The sequence below is a fragment of the Aedes albopictus genome, chromosome 2, assembly GCF_035046485.1.
Source record: "Aedes albopictus strain Foshan chromosome 2, AalbF5, whole genome shotgun sequence".
NCBI classification, from domain to species: domain Eukaryota; kingdom Metazoa; phylum Arthropoda; class Insecta; order Diptera; family Culicidae; genus Aedes; species Aedes albopictus.
In genome coordinates, this window is record NC_085137.1 from 320,405,013 (window position 1) to 320,423,195 (window position 18,183).

General features: G+C 42.9%; 1 protein-coding gene across 2 annotated transcripts in view; it reads right to left on the minus strand.

Annotated features, from left to right (window-relative positions):
• The window catches only part of LOC109622194 (uncharacterized), a 302,271-nt gene that overhangs the window by 54,360 nt on the left and 229,728 nt on the right, over nt 1–18,183 (minus strand). For both annotated transcript variants that reach the window (XM_062852346.1, XM_062852347.1), the window contains one exon: nt 17,290–17,723. In XM_062852346.1, coding sequence (XP_062708330.1) covers nt 17,290–17,723 — 434 coding nt within the window. The remainder of the gene's footprint in view (nt 1–17,289; nt 17,724–18,183) is intronic.

The window sequence follows — 18,183 nt, forward strand, 5'->3', positions numbered from 1 at the left end:
ACACCAAACGACACCCTGATGATCCGCAACATCCAAAGCCGGATAGTCGTCGTCCGAAAAAAAAGCGGTAACCCCGGAAATGGCGACTAAAGTTCTGCAAGTGAACCTCCACCATGCTGAGAGCACCACGGGTGTGCTCTGTCGGAGGTTCACCAAAGAGAATCTAACCGTGGCCCTCATTCAAGAGCCATGGGTCAATAAATCCAGAATACAAGGTATTCCCCAACACTCATGTAAGTTGGTATATGATGACAGCCAGCTTTCTCTTAGAGCGGCTATTTTATTACTGAAGTGATGTTAGTGAAGAGATATGAGCTATTGCATGAGAGTATTGAAGAGAGTGAGTGTCTATATTGTAATGTATAAAACCATGAGCTTGAGAATACAGAAGTTTAGAGTTTGTGATACTGCCAACGTAGACGGTGTTTTTATTGTGTTCCGAGTATTACTCCATTTTCCCTAGATATTTCAGTTGTCGACGGGGATAAAGTTGAGTTGAAGTGAATTTTGAAGAAGCGGAAAAGCGTGCATTGGCCGAGGTCGTCATTTTTGATTTTTTTGGTGGTAGCTGAATTGAAGTTGTAAGTTTGCTTTTCATCTTTTGTGATTCAACAAAGGATTTGGCTGTGTAACATCAAAAGGACGCCAGTTTTCGCCATTTTGTCGACGGATTTATTTTATTTGTGACTCTTGATTTGCCATTGTTCCTTTGAGCTTTTCTATTGGCTAGATAAGTCAGTTTTCAAAGAGTAATTCAACCAACAACATCTTTATTTGCAATTTGCTCACGGATAAAAGAATCGGAGTGTTTTATATAGCATTTTAAAACAATTATCTTGAAAAGAACGTTTTAATTTATACCTTTTGGTTTGCCTAGATTTCTTTTTTGTGTCGACCAGTGTAAGCGCCGGTACTCATGCCATTTTGTTTTACCTTCGTTCTCTTGTGTATAGTGTGACGACGGCTCAAACGACGGAGAGTTTATCGCTAAACAGAGCCTATTTTTTTGAAGAAAGTGAGAGAGCGAGGAAGCTGATATTTTGTTTTCGTGGGGTTTGCAAAAAAGTGCATGTGCATGAGTGCTTTGCTGGTAGTATAAACCAGATCTCAGAAAATTTACTGTGAAGAAATTTTGAGCAACGGAGTGAGCTATTTTGAAGTCATCGATCCCAGGAAGGATTACAGCTGTTTAGTGTGGAAGTGTGAGGCCGACGATCGACGTAAAAAGTGCATTGTAACATCAACAAGAGGGCACGTTGACCTCCCCATTGTGAGCTGGAATAATCGTTGGGTTCGTTGGCTTTGGGAGAAATTGGCTGTTGTTGCTGTTGTGCTGGAGTGAGTTGCTGCTGCTGTTGTCGATCGCCATTGTTGCTGCTGGTGCTGTGAGGCCGTGGAGCGGAGGTGACCCGAGCAAAGGATTATATAGATTCTGGTAACTGATCGTGTGATTGCGCGGCGATATTCAGGTATGTCATACAACCATTGAAAAGCAGTGTGGTGATTTTACAAGAAGCGATAGGTGCTGATATACATATACATATTTTTTTTCCATTTTTTTTATTATTTTTCCCTTTATAAACAAAGCATGTCTCTATCCACAACCATTGATCCTTATGTGCCAGAATCAATCCCGTTTGTTCAATATCAAGAGCAGCTGGAATTCATTTTTCAACACAACAAATTAGAAGAAGCACAATACAAAACTTCTTTTTTAGCGGTCTGCGGACGGGAAGTTTATTCGGAGTTGAAAAAGTTGTTCCCGGGGACAGATTTCAAATCTGATGCTCTTTCTTATCAAAAAATTACCGAGACCCTGAGGAAAAGATTCGATAAAACTGATTCTGATGTGATCCACAGTTTTAGATTTTGGACAAGAAAGCAATCAAAGCACGAAAAAGCAGAAGACTTTGTCATTGCGGTTAAGGTTTTAGCGGAGAAATGCAATTTTGGCGCGTTTAAAGAGAGGGCTGTTCGAGATGTTTTAGTTATTGGAGTCTACGACCACCATTTGCAAAAAAGACATTTTGATGAAGATGAACTGACTGCTGAAAAAGCGGAAAAAATAATTCTAAACCATGAAATTTCGAACAGTCGTACTCGATATATTAAAGATGACGACGATAACAGAGTGTCGATTATAGCGCGTTTGGGAAGAAGAGATGGTCGCTCTCGTTCAAGACAATTTAGGAATGGGAACTGGAACCGTGAGCGCAATAGAAGCTTTTCTCCATCTAGAAGCAGAAGCAGAGGCAGATATGATCAGAGAGAAGGCAGGTTTAAAGATTATCGGTCCTTCAATAAAGATCGATCTTATGTTTGCTCATTCTGCAAAAAGAGAGGTCATACAAGAAGGTTTTGCTATCAGTTGAACGGTAAGGACACGGATCAGGCATCAGTAAAGTTTTTGGGGTCGCCAAGAGAGTTGTCCAGGCCTCCCACTCCAGGAAGATCAATTGGTAACTTCAAAAGGGCTGCTCAATCCGCTCAATCGGAAGAAGAAGATGAAGATTTACCCTGTTTAATGATTTCTTCAGTTAATCGTGTTAATGAGCCGTGTTTTGTAGAAACTTTGATTGAAAATAGGAGAATAACAATGGAGGTAGATTGTGGCTCCACCGCAAGTGTAATTTCAGAAGAAATGTTTTTAAGGAATTTTAGGAATTATCAGCTTTTGGATTGCAATAAGAAGTTAGCGGTGATTGATGGAAAAAAGATTGAAGGTTCTGGGAAAGATTCAAGTTTTTGTTCAACTAGGAAACAAAAGGCATCAGCTCTATTTGGTAGTTTTGAAATGCGATAATGACTTTGTACCGCTGATGGGACGAACATGGATGGATTGCTTCTATGACGGTTGGAGAAACGTTTTTTCTAGACCAAATGCTATTGTTAATAGCATTCGTAAACAAGACGACGAAGACGGAAATCCGTAGTAAGTTTTCGAAAGTGTTCGATGGTGATTTTTCAAATCCAATTGTGGGGTTTGAAGGTGATTTGGTTTTAAGAGAGGAGAAGCCCATTTTTAAAAAGGCCTACGAGGTACCATTAAGACTAAAACAAAAAGTGGTTGAACATTTAGATGCATTAGAAAGAGATAGAGTTATCACACCAGTAGAAACTAGCGAATGGGCCTCTCCAGTAGTGGTGGTGATGAAAAAGGACCAAAGCATTCGTCTAGTTATTGATTGTCGTGTTTCAATAAACAAAATAATAGTACCAAACACATATCCCTTGCCGGTAGTACAAGATATTTTCTCCACGATTTCGGGATCAAAAGTTTTCTGTTCTTTAGATTTGGCTGGGGCATATACTCAGCTTCTACTTTCTGAAAGATCAAAAAAGTTTATGATTATAAATACTATAAAAGGATTATACGCCTATAACAGGTTGCCACAAGGGGCATCATCCAGTGCTTCTATATTTCAAAAAGTGATGGACCAAGTACTTTGCGGAATAGAAAACGTTTCTTGCTATTTGGATGACGTGTTGATTTCTGGTTCCGATATAGAAGACTGTAAACGAACACTGTACTTGGTTTTGGAAAGATTGGCCAAATTTAATATCAAAGTAAATTTCAAAAAGTGTAAATTTTTTGTGACAGAATTACCTTTTTTAGGTCACGTGTTAACAGACAAGGGGTTGAAACCATGTCCACAAAAAGTAGAGACTATTCGAGAAGCAAAAGCTCCCAGAAACATTTCGGAGCTTAAAGCATTTTTAGGACTGATCAATTTTTACGCAAAATTTATCCCTAATTTATCACCCCGAATAAAAAGCTTGTATGGGCTTTTGAAGAAAAATGTAAAGTTTGTGTGGAACCCGGAATGCGAAAGAACATTTAATGATTGTAAGAAATTTCTTCTCAGACCTTGTTTACTAGAGTATTTTGATCCAGCAAAACCAATAGTATTAGTTACAGATGCGTGTAACTATGGCTTAGGGGCGGTAATTTCCCATGCATTTGGTGATGAGGAGCGCCCGATTTGTTTTGCATCTTTTAGTTTGAACGACGCTCAGAGAAATTATCCAATTTTACATCTGGAAGCGCTGGCAGTGGTATGTGCGGTGAAAAAGTTTCACAGGTTTCTTTTCGGCATGAAATTTGTTATATTTACGGATCATAAGCCACTAATTGGTATTTTCGGAAAAGAGGGTAAAACCCAAATTTCAGTAACCCGATTACAAAGATATGTATTAGAATTATCTATATACGACTATGAAATAATTTACAGATCATCCTCTAAGATGGGAAACGCGGACTTCTGTTCGCGCTTTCCTCTTCCAGAGCCAGTACCTAATAATGTGGATAGAGAATACATAAAAAACTGAAACTTTACCGAAGAATTCCCTTTGGATTGTAAGGAAATTGCCAGGCACACTAACTCGGATGAGTTTTTGACCGATATTTTGCAAGCCTTAAGGAAAGGATGGCCAGAACGTATCAAAAAGAGTTTAAGAGACATATTTTCGCATCATCATGATTTGGAAGAAGTAGAAGATTGTGTTTTATTTCAAGATCGTGTTATTATACCTGTAAATATGAAACCCAAAATACTAAAAATGCTGCACGCCAATCATTCGGGTATAACAAAAATGAAACAGCTGGCACGACGAACAGTTTACTGGTTCGGTTTGAATAGGGATATTGAAGATTACGTGAAAAATTATAAAATTTGTTGCCAAATGACTCCATTAACAAAAAAGTCTGCCTATTCACCTTGGATTCCAGCTAGTAGACCATTCAGCAGACTACATGCTGACTTCTTTTATTTGGAAAGAAAGGTGTTTTTGGTAGTAGTGGACAGCTTTTCCAAGTGGATAGAGTTGGAGCATATGAAGAATACCACCGACAGTCGAGCTGTGATCAAGGTAATGATTGGTATATTTGCCAGATTTGGTTTGCCTGATACTTTAGTCACAGATGGAGGTCCGCCTTTCAATTCTGGAAGTTTTGTAGAGTTTTTCGAAAAACAAGGAGTAAGGATAATGAAAAGCCCGCCATATCACCCGGAAAGCAACGGACAGGCAGAAAGGATGGTTCGTTTGGTAAAGGATGTATTTAAGAAATTTCTTTTAGATCCAGAGATGCTTAAATTGGATACGGATTTGCAGATCTCATATTTTCTATTCAGCTATATGAATACCGTTTCAAATGCAGACGGACATTTTCCTGCAGAAAAACTCCTCTCATACAAACCTAAAACACTTTTGGATTTGATAAATCCCAAGAATAGTTTAAGAAGATTTAACACAAATGTGCATGACGACCATTCTAACGTGGACACCAGTAAACCTGAATGTTTTAATGATGATTTTGCTAAGTTGAGCAATGGTGATCTGATTTATTATAGAAACACTAACAGTACTGACATTAGGAGATGGCTGCCAGCGAAATACTTAAGTAGAATTTCTAAAAATGTTTTTCAGATTTCACTTAGTGGAAGGATCATCACTGCTCATAAACAGCAAATCAAGTTGTACAGCGTTTCACGACGGAAAGCCAGCAGGAGTTTAGTTCTCCAGGGGGACAAGCAATGTAACCATAGAAAGCGGAGAAGAGAAGATGATTTTGAGGCCACTGAAGAAACTTCGGATACGGAATCTGAGTTTTATGGTTTCCCGGCGGATTCATTTATATTTGGCAATCATCCTAACGAACGTCAAAGTGAAGAGATTCCAAGTCGACAAGAGCCACAGAGGGTGAGAAGATCAAAACGAAATGTAAAAAAAAAAAGATGAAAAGAGATTACCTTTATTATTAAAGCAATATTTGAGTTTTTTTAGAAAATTAGAAGATAGAATTTGAAACTAAAGGAAGGAGGAGTTGAAGTGATGTTAGTGAAGAGATATGAGCTATTGCATGAGAGTATTGAAGAGAGTGAGTGTCTATATTGTAATGTATAAAACCATGAGCTTGAGAATACAGAAGTTTAGAGTTTGTGATACTGCCAACGTAGACGGTGTTTTTATTGTGTTCCGAGTATTACCCCATTTTCCCTAGATATTTCATTACATAACAACTGTAAATACTTTCCAATTTCAGAATTCATAAAAAGGGACATCGTAGCTGTCAGGATGGAGGTACCTTCCGCTAGAGGGAGTAGAGAGATCTTGATGGTCTCGGCATACTTCCCAGGTGACGTGGACGAAATCCCTCCTCCAGAAATAGCTGCGCTCGTAGCCTACAGCCACCGACACAACATCCCCTTCGTCATAGGGTGTGACGCAAATGCACATCACACCGTATGGGGAAGTACAAATATAAACACCAGAGGTGAGTACCTGTTACAGTTTCTCTCTTACAAGAACATTGACATTTGTAATGTTGGTGAAAAGCCCACGTTTGAAAACCTCATTCGTCAGGAAGTTTTGGACTTGACTTTATGTAGTCGGTCTATCTCTGATAAAATAAAAAACTGGCATGTTTCTGAAGAAATATCAATGTCAGACCACAAACACATCATCTTCGAATGGGAAGGGGGTCTAACGATAGAAAAAACGTTTAAAGATCCTAAGAAAACTGATTGGGATGAGTAGGATTCCCAATCAGTTTACTTATCCTACAATCTGAAGAGTACATCATAGAAAGTCACATCAAGTCCATTACACAATTGGAAGATGCGTCCAAATTCATTAAAAACAAAATCCTTAATGCCTACCAAGAGAGCTGTCCAACTAAATCAATTAGTTCGAGCAGCGACGTTCCATGGTGGAATAAAACTCTTGAGAAGCTTAGGAAAACTGCGCGTAGGGAATTCAATCGTGCCAAGCGAACCGGCGATTGGAGCCTATACAGAAAGGCCCTGACGAACTACAACAAAGAAATAAGGTCAGCCAAACGGAAATCGTGGATTCTAATGTGTGAAAGCATAGAGAATACACCCGTAGTGGCCAGACTCCAAAAAACTCTTTCAAAAGACCACTCCAATGGTGTTGGTAGCCTCCGAAAGACGGATGGTTCGCTCACTGTAGAGCCTAGCGATACACTGAGCGAATTGTTAAAGATCCACTTCCCTGATTCAATCCCTGAGTCGAGCATCGGCGACCAAGACACTGGAATTGCTGTCTCAGATCCACAAGAGATCCAATCATGGGTTTCTGGATCTAAAAAAGACGCAATAAAGGTTGCAAAGGAAGCTTTCACTCGGGCCAGGGTTGAAAGGGCTGTGAGATCTTTCGAGCCATTTAAGTCTCCTGGCATGGATGGAATATTCCCAGCGTTGATCCAAAAAGAGGAGAAAACACTGGTTCCACCCTTGGTTGAGATTTTTAGGGCGAGTCTGATTTTGGGGCATATACCCAACGATTGGCGTCAAATCCGGGCTGTCTTCATTCCGAAGGCAGGAAAGAGGGATAAAACCAACCCCAAAGCATTCAGGCCGATAAGTTTATCCTCTGTAATGCTTAAAATTATGGAAAAGGTACTATGCGAGTACATAAATCACAAATTTATGAAAGCAATGCCTTTGTCAAAAAACCAATTCGCTTATCAAAGTGGAAAATCTACGATCTCGGCACTACATACGGTAGTTCAAAAGATCGAAAAAACACTCAATGCAAAAGAAATTGCTCTTGTAGCATTTCTTGATATTGAGGGCGCATTCGATAACGCTTCTTATTCGTCTATAGGGTCAGCAATGTTGAGGAGAAAATTCGACCCATGCATTGTTACCTGGGTACATGCTATGCTAGCTAATCGAAAAATATCCTCTGAGCTTAGCGGTTCATACATTACTGTTAAAGTAACAAGGGGATGTCCGCAAGGCAGAGTGCTTTCTCCTTTGTTGTGGTCACTGGTGGTGGATGAGCTTCTAGACAGCTTAGAGAGAAGAGGCTTCGAAGTGGTTGGATATGCTGATGACGTTGTCATTATTGTACGAGGCAAATTCGAAAGTGTTATCGTGGAAAGAATGCAATCTGCCCTAAATCACACTTTTTCCTGGTGTCATAAGGAACAACTAGGCATAAATCCTACAAAAACTTCCATTATTCCTTTCACCAAACGGAGGAAGGTCCAACTGAAACCCCTTTTCTTGAATCATACACAACTAGTTTATTCAAGCGAAGTAAAATATCTAGGTGTCATACTCGACGCAAAACTGAATTGGAACTCTCATCTCCAATCAGTTGTGCAGAAAGGTCTCAATACACTTTGGGTTTGTTCAAAAACCCTGGGTAAAAGATGGGGCCTAAAACCAAGTGGATGTATAAATCCATTGTTCGTCCCAGGACTACTTCCCCTCCCCTTGTCTGGTGGCCTAAAACTAATGAGGCTGCTGCAAGGGCGAAGCTCAACAAAATCCAACGCACCGCTTGCATAGCGATCACTGGTGCAGTTCGTAGTACACCCACTTTGGCCCTAGACGCAATGCTTCACCTGCCCCGGTTAGATCAATTCATAAAGCTGGAAGCGGAAAAAGGTGCTCTAAGGTTAAAGAGAACAAAAACGCTGCTGTCGGGAGACCTTACGGGTCACCTCAGCATATTAAATGAATTTGCCATAAATCCCGCAATAGGAATTTGTAGTGACTGGATGGAAACGGTAGTCAATTATGACTTACCTTACGATGTGCTCATTCCTTCCCGCCAGGAGTGGGAAGGAGGTGGACCTAGCGTTCCAACAGGCTCTATAAATTTCTTCACAGATGGTTCGAAAATGAATAATCTGACAGGCTTCGGAATCTATGGCCCTAGAACAAAAATCTCTGTCCACTTAGGACAGTGGCCCACAGTATTACAGGCGGAAATATATGCAATATTAGAATGCGTGTTATTATGCCTGAGGAGAAAGTATAGGTTTGCAAAAATATGTATTTTCTCTGACAGCCAAGCGGCACTTAAGTCGCTTAATAACTACACTTGTAACTCAAAGCTAGTGTGGGAATGCATTCTGGCTTTGAAAAACTTATCCATACGCAATCGAGTCTACCTATATTGGATCCCAGGACATACGGGTCTAGAGGGAAACGAGATTGCTGATGAGCTAGCCAGAAATGGATCTAATGAAAGGTTCATTGGCCCTGAGCCCTTCTGCGGGATCTCGGACTGCTCTGTAAAAATGGAACTGAACAAATATATGGTCAGTCAAATCACATCAAACTGGAATGCATTTCCCCATACGAGCCAATCTAAAAGGCTCGTAACGATAAACCCCAAGAAAACCCAACAACTATTAGGTCTCAACAAAAGGGATCTCAACATCTACACCGGTCTAATAACTGGACACTGCCCCTGCAGATACCATCTACAAAAGATCGGAGCAATCCAAACCTCAAATTGCCGCTTCTGTGACGAGGAGAGGGAAACATCAGAACACATCCTCTGCTATTGCAGTGCACTCACTCAACGTAGGTTCAAAGTTCTCAGCAAGCCCTTTTTAGGGCCTGCTGACATATGGATCTTATCTCCCAAGGACGTGGTTGGCTTCATAAAGCTAGTCTCGCCAGAATGGGGGAGTCACATACTGTAACTCAGTATCTCTATTCATCAATAATAGATGGTCTTGAGTTCAGTCGATACCAAGGTATCTCAGTGACAAATATGTTACTGAGATAACTTGCGTACCTCACAGCAAAAGTGTATATCACAATAGTTCTTAAATCTGGACGCAGTGATCTTCACCCGACAAACGAGAGAGAACTAGCAATAATTTTGAAAAGTAATGGAAAGCATATTAAAGTTGGACCAATTTACTAAAAAGTCATTAAATAAATAAAATCACTGTAACTTTTTTTCTTGTTAATTATTTAAAGTTCAGTTATTTTTTTTAAGTCATAAACGCTCAAAATTTCATTGCATTCGGTTCATTGAATCCGGAGATGTATCAGTTGAAAGTTGGTTATCGAATAATTTTGACATTTTCTAGAATCTTTCTATCTTCATGTAGAATAGCCCGATCTTTCTAAAAATTGAACCATTGATACACAACTAGTTGATGAACTTACAGAAAAAAATTAGATTTTTCGATGCATTTTTCAAAAAGTTACAGCTCTTTGACCATTTTTTGAAAAGTGAAAATTTTGCCTGTCCTGATCATTTTGTCTATCCCCTGTATATCGCCTAGAAGTCGACGCACATGTTCACGACATTTCTGGAAATTTTGCAGTTACAGTCAGTTGGCCTCCCATCCCCTTCTCAACCGCTTCCGGTAAAACCAAAACAAACATGACATCCAGCTACGAGGAATCATTCTCGTACCAACTCTGTTCACACTTTTCACCGTCGACGTTCGTTCAGCAGCATCCCTTCGAGAACACTTACCCCACATCTCCATAACCGCTACGCTGGAACGTGTTGTTTGCCTTGGGTGAGGTTGGGGGTGTAATGACGGCACGGTGGCGGGTTTACGTTCGCGATCGTCTCTCATCGCGGTGCGCTGGTGTGGGAATCCACAAGGGGTGTGAAAATCTGGTTTTATTTGGAAAAGAAAAGCCGGAAATCGGAGGCGCCACATATTGCGAGTTCAAGTCAAGTTGGGTATGTTTGCGAAAGGCTCACCATTTATAGGACTTTTTTACCATCTAACTAGGAAACGAGTTGGCATCGGCCCAGAGTCGTGAACTGTCTCTGTGTACCGGTGGTGTCTGATGGTAATGAATAAATAAGTAGCTCTTTTTCAGACTGGCTGAACTGGATTGCATCTCGCTGGTTTTTGGTGCAATGAACTTTTAGATGCGAGGAGACTTAGAAGGTACTTACTTATCAATAAGCCCAGATATAGAGTATAAAAGTGGGGCTGTTAATGTAAAGCTACAGATTTGATTCTTGATCTGAATGTGGGAGCTGTACCTGATGTCCATCAAATAAACAAATTCTTATACCGTTCTTCATAATAACTTTCAGATATGAAAGTTCTTTATGAAAAAAAATGTAAAAAATCTTGAGTTTTCTGTTTGGGTGTACAGCCAACAAGTATGAAACATGGACAATATCCATGAAAGGCCACCTCATTACAATCTATTTCATACCCCATTAAGTCATATACTGAATCTAAAAACTTTTCGCAACCCTTTAAACTCAGCAGCTCATTCTCTCACCAACCCGAAGAATCCCAAAACTTTCCCATCTTAAAGTTCCTTACAACAAATTAACCCACTCTCAACTGCAGCGTGCTCGGGAAATTGATTGCCTCCGGGATGAAGATGTTTCGAAAGATGCGATGAAGTGTTGCGCTCGAAAAGGTTGGAAATCTTCCCCGGTTTCAAGCCCCCACATTCCAAGGCGGCTATCCCCGAAGAACTGGATGAACCCATCGCCCGCAAAATGCCATTATCCTTGAACGTAGACGGTGATGGCGGCATGCGGTGGCAAGCCAAGGAAAGATGGGAACGATGACGATGTGGCCTTGTAAGCTGGCGACGAAACGGAACCCTGAACCATGGAACCGGGAAGACAGTAGCGAGAAACTTTCCGGTAGTGCCGTCGTCGCCGCTTGTCTGTCTATCAGACTGTCGATGCTGTGGGGAAGCGAACATGTTCTCATTTACAATTCATTGAATTTACATTCATAATTATGCTGTTCGGGCCAACTATTCGCTTTATCGCCTCCGGAGTGCTGTGTTGCTGGAACGGAGAGCTCGGAAGTAGTCTGTTGATGGTACAAGGCGCTTTGTTGATACCTGGTATCTTTTGAGGAAGGGGAAGAGAATCTTTCCGGTTCTTTCTTCGAAGAAATGATCTTTGGAACAAGTTGGTAAAGTGGTTACTTACTAATTGACGAGTAACTGTTTGCAACAGCTTGTTCGTGTAAATCTGTTTCTAGATCGAAACGGTGAGTCGATAAGGGGAGCGTCCAATATAGCTCTGGTCCTCACAAGTTCCTACCTCATGCTTCCACGGGTCAAGCGATGACAAAGACCGCCAGCTAAGAGTTGTGTCAACAGTTGTGTGCTTAGCTGATAGTGCAGCCTGGGCACTGTTGTCCTTCTGACTTCAACTAGATTGAGGAGGTACGATCCGAGCGTCTGTTCACCAAGGAGGTGCGGCTCAAACAGCGTCTGTTCTGGCATCCAGCGGCTGAGTAAGAAACGCTGCACCACGCCCAGCTACATCCAAGGTGGTAACCCCATCAGCGTGGTCGTCCCAGTGTTGGTTGGGACGTTAAACAGAACTGGCACGATGGCCCTCTGGCGAGACAGGAGTGTTGGCGTAGGCCCAATAAGCCACCCGTAAAAATCCCCATTGCGAATAACATAGGAGAAAATACGACTCGATACAATCGGCAAAGACCCACGCGACGAAATAAGGACTACGATTGGAAACTTGGAACATGGAATTGCAAGTCACTAGGTTTCGCAGGATGTGACAGGATAATCTACGACGAACTACATCCCCGCAACTTCGACATCGTGGCGTTGCAGGAACTTTGTTGGACTGGACAGAAAGTGTGGAAAAGCGGGCATCGAGCGGCAACCTTCTACCAAAGCTGTGGCACCACCAATGAACTGGGAACAGGATTTATAGTGTTGGGCAAGATGCGACAACGTGTGATCGGGTGGCAGCCGATCAACGCAAGGATTTGCATTTTGAGAGTTAAGGGCCGTTTCTTCAGCTACAGCATCATTAACGCCCACTGCCCACACGAAGGGACACCTAATGACGAGAAAGAAGCGTTCTACGCGCAGTTAGAGCAAACATACGATGCTTGCTCGCCACGTGACGTGAAAATCGTTGTCGGCGACATGAACGCGCAGGTAGGAAGGGAGGAAATGTACAGACCGGTAATCGGGCGAAACAGCCTGCACGCCGTATCGAATGATAACGGCCAGCGATGCGTAAACTTTGCAGCCTCCCGTGGTATGGTAGTCCGAAGCACCTTCCTCCCCCGCAAAGATATCCACAAAGCCACCTGGAGATCACCCGACCATCAAACAGAAAACCAAATCGACCACGTTCTAATCGACGGTAAATTCTTCTCGGATATAATCAATGGCCGCACATAACGCAGTGCGCATATAGATTCGGATCACTACTTAGTCGCTGTATGCATGCGCTCAAAACTTTCGACAGTTATCACCACGCGTCGAAGTCGAACGCCGCGGCTCAACATCGAGCAGCTGCATAAAGTAGAAGTGGTTCAAGACTACGCGCAGCAGCTAGCAGTGACCCTACCAACGGAAGAGCAGCTTGACGCAGCAACACTTGAAGATGGCTGAAGGGACATCCGATGCGTCATAGGTAGTACCTCAGCTACAGCACTAGTCTCCGCGACACCGAATCACAGAAACGACTGGTATGACGGCGAATGTGAACGATACGATCAACGATCAATTCTGACTATACATGTCAATGGTTGCTCTTCCGTGATTGATCTGAACTGGTACCAATTGCACTGAGATCCAACTGAATAAGGGGCTGGGACATTCCACTTATTCTCAAAGTGCAATTTGAGCAGCTCATGCATATTTGATCAATAACGGCGCCGGCCAAGTCCTTATAGTCAGCTGGGAAGGGAAAGGAATGTTAAAGTGTACTGGTTGTTGCTACTAGAGACCGAGAGCACTCTGCGTCCCCACAACCCGCACGGACTGGGGTATTTGTTAGACGGAAAGGATGGGAGATCTGGGAGTCACCGTTGGGTCGGTGATGCGATCCATGGATAGGGGTTATTTATAGTGTTCGTGATAGATTGTGTGGTGAATAAGGTGAATAAGGTCATGCGGCACAGCACGTTTTGGTTGCATAACTTATAGGCGTTATATATACACTGTGCTGTGAGTGGAAGTTGGAAGGGAGGGAAACGACTTTTTTTTTTTCAATTCGTTTCTGGTTCTAGCGATGGCTATGAACATATGAATATACATGAGTTGTATATGTAGAGAAGAGAGAGCGAGAGAAAGTGGATAGAAAGATACAAAGTAGGATGAAAAGGACGGGCCAGGGATTGAACCTATGACCTTCTGCATACGAATCAGAAGCGGTAGCCACTAGACCACCAAGCCCGTCGACTGGTATGACGGCGAATGTGAACAGTTGAAAAACGATAAGGATGCAGCATGGGCGAGAATGCTGTAACACCGTACGAGAGCGAATGAGGTATGTTACAGACAGGCGCGAAACAGGCGGAACTCAGTCCTCCGGATGAAGAAGCGCTAGGAGGAAGAACGAGATCGCGAAGCGATGGAAGAGCTGTACCATAGCTGTACCGCGCTAAGGACACACGAAAGTTCTACGAGAAGCTGAACCGCTCGCGCAGAGGCCTTGTGCCACAAGCCGACATGTGCCGAGATAATCACGGGAATATTCTCACGAGCGAGCGTGAGGTGGTCGAGAGGTGGTGACAGCAATACGATGAGCACCTCAATGGCGACGTTGCAAGTACCGAAGGTGGTGTGGTTACAGATCTAGGGAGTACGTGCGCAGGACGAAAGATTTCCAGCCCCTAACCTCCATGATATTAAAGAGGCGGTTTTTTTTTTAATTCCTAATCACTTAACCTAATTTACAGCTCTATTGTCCACTGGGGCACTACGTGAGCAACTTCAATTGACAGCTGCACTTACATTATATACAGCGCCTAGATTCTATTGTACTTTATCGAACTGGTTGCCTTTCTGCTGCTTTCACTTTTTTTACTTTATACCTAGTAGAATGATGAGCACAAGGATGATGATGGATGGCCGTTGTTCCTTTCCAGTCCGATTGGGGGTCCATTGTGAGTAGCAGTTCGCCGATGTCCAGGTATCCGGGTCCGTTTGAGCCATGGGGCTCAGAAGAGGGTCAGTGTCAGTTGCTCTCGGGGGAAAAGTAACTGACGAAAAATTGCAAGTGCCGGGGCTGGGAATCAAACCCATGACCATCCGCATATGAAGCGAACGTGTGACCAACTACGCCACGGGCCCCGGCATATAGAAGAGGCGGTTAGCCAGTTGAAAAAGAACAAAGCCGCTGGAGCAGATCAACTACCAAGCGAGTTACTAAAATACGGTGGAGAAGCACTGGTGAGAGCACTACACTGGGTCTTTAACAAGATTTGAGAGTAGAAAGTATAACCGGAGGAGTGGATGGAAGGTATCGTGTGCCCCATCTACAAAAGGGCGACACGTTGGATTGCGGGAACTATCGCGCGATCACACTACTGAGTGCTGCCTACAAGGTACTCTCTCAAATTTTATGCCGTCGTTTATCACCGATTGCAAGAGAGTTCGTGGGGCAATATCAGGCTGGATTCATGGGTGAACGCGCTACAACGGACCAGATGTTCGCCATCCGCCAAGTGTTGCAGAAATGCCGCGAATACAACGTGCTCACACATAACTTGTTCATCGATTTCCAATCATAGTTTGTCACAATCGATCAGGAACAGCTATGGCAGATAATGCACGAATACGGATTCCCGGATAAACTGATACGATTGATCAAGGCGACGATGGACCGAGTGATGTGCGTAGTTCGAGTATCAGGGACACTCTCGAGTCCTTTCGAATCTCGCAGGGGGATACGGCTAGGTGATGGTCTTTCGTGCTTGCTGTTCCATATTGCTTTAGAGGATGTAATTAGGAGAGCGGGGATAAACACGAGTGGTACGATTTTCACGAAGTTCGTTCAGCTGCTTGGTTTCGCTGATGATAGTGATATTATTGCTCGAAAATTTGAGGCGATGGCGGAAACGTACATCCGACTGAAGAGTGAACCCAGGCGAACTATCTACACAACGCTGATTACACCGGTAGTCCTCTATGGGCACGAAGCCTGGACCCTACGTGCAGAGGACCAACACGTTCTTGGATATTTCGAACGAAAGGTGTTGCGTACCATCTACGGCGGGGTGCAAATAGAAGACGGGCCTTGGAGAAGGCGAATGAACCACGAGCTGCATCAGCTGCTGAGCGAACCAACCATCGTCTACACCGCGATAATCGGGAGGCTACGGTGGACGGGTCATATCATCAGGATGTCGGATAGCAACCCGACTGAAATGGTTCTCGAGAGTCATCTGACCGGTACAAGAAGACGTGGTGCGCAGTGAGCTAGGTGGGTCGACCAAGTGGAGGACGATCTGCGGACCCTACGCAGTGTGCGGAACTGGAGACAAACAGCCATGGACCGAGTGGAATGGAGACGGCTACTATGTACAGGCCTTATCCTGATCGGTAAGGTAAGTAAGGTTGTTGGCCTAAGGTCCCCCATCCCCCGTGGTGGGGCTTGTCACCTTTGGTATAGCTTCCGGGGGAGGAGCATTTAATTCTCAGCCACTGGATGTCAGAACAGACGCTGTTTAAGCCGCACGTCCTTGGTGAACAGACGCTCGGGACGTACCTCCTCAATCTAGCTGAAGTCAGAAGGTTCCACGCTCATTAGGGTAACGCAGAGTGCTCTCTGTCTGTAGTAACAACAACCATCATTCTAACATTCCTTTGTCTTCTCAACCGACTGTAAGGACTTGGCCGGCGCCGTTATTGATAAAAAAAAATGTATGAGCTGCCTTATTGCAATTTGAAAATAAATGGAGTATCTCAGCCAGTTGAAAATTTACCAAGTTATTGCAGATAAGTAACTAGTGCAAAATAGGGGGTGTAGTATCTAACCGTGTATAAAAGTTCATGTCAATTGGGTTTTTAAATTAAGAATAATATATTGATTTTTTTATTTTATTCGAAAGAACACCTTTTTTTAAGCCAGTATGATTTTTTAATATTTTTAAAACTTTATTTTGATACCTAAATTCAATTACAAAAAGATTTTTTGAAATCACCTTTTGACAGCTGGGCAATTGCTTGACAGCTCCGCCCAGTACGAAATGCGACGAGGGGTGATTCGACAAATCGCTCCCATACAAACTTTAAGGGCGGACGGGACGATCGGGGAAATATCCGCTATTGCTCTGTTGCTACTAAGATGGTAATCTCAGATTCTACTTCATATTTTGCAACAAAAACCTATCACTGTGTATGCTCACTTGGAGTGCATATGCTGATTGCTTTTCAGCATCTTCAGTGCGATAGAACTCGAGATTACCATCTTCAAAATCGCGAGGCAAATTGTTAGAAAGAGAGGTAAGATAGGAAAAATAACACGGCGTCCCGTTTCACCTTAAATCGATGTTTAAATAGGTTCCCGGGCATCAAAGTTCATGAAAATTTGGATTTCGGCTCAGTTTGGCATGTAGATTGTGAATATGGAATTATCTCAACACCACTAAAGAAGCCAATTGGTATGAAATTATCTGACTTATAGAGAAAAACGGTGTAAAACACTAGCCTCTGCTTGAATGGTTCGACACCCTATGTGGTTTAAGTTTAATCGAAGAATATGACAGTTCTGAAAATCTAAATAGCTCAATAAACTTACTGTATACTTTAAACGGTCCAACGACGTGCTGCCCATTGGTGTAGCTGGACATGCTTCCATTGACGTCCCCATTCAGCAGGTAGCTATTGTTGTTTATGTATCCATTGCTGGTGAGGCACCCATTGCTCAGCCCATTCACGACTAATGATCCGTTCCCGTTACCGTAGTAGCTCCCTAGCCCGGCGGCCACCGCTGCTGCGGCTGCTGCCGAAGGACTTGTTGCTGCCACGGCTGCCAGCTGAAGCTGCTGCTGTGTGGGGTGCTGTGATTGCTGTTGGCCTACCTGAGGCCCTGCTGCGGCCAACATTCCGGCACCATTCATTTTGCTTGTCAAAGGCAGCCGGCTCGGTGGCATCAATCGTTGTCGCTTCATGGGCCGGGGCTGGGACGAGGGCTGTTGCTGGATCGGCCCGAAAAGTGTCGATGCGTAGTAACTGTGGTGGCGAGGGGAAAGAGACGAGAAAATAAGCATTCGTTAGCAGGTGTAAATTGTAGTAGAGGGGGTCTATTAATAATCGTCATGTTGAAAATTAATCAAAAAATTCAACATCTTTTTTGGATTGTTAAAATAACAATGAGTAACGCAACAAGTTGCACACCAACAATTAAAAGCAGCAAGTTTAAATACCTTTGCTCCTATAGTTGGGATTAACCCTTTTGGGCCAATGAGTTCATATATGACTCCACTGACGAAAACGAGTATTACAATAACAATTTGAATCCGAATACTGATCACGAATACTGATATTATAAACAAGTGGAACACAAACATATTAAAAGAACTCGCGGCCCCCTCCGAAAATCTATTTCAATGCTTACAATAGGTGTCAATAATAAACGACCAGTCAGCAAACAACGTCTGCTAACGCAATTCAGGTAGAAAATTATTAATCA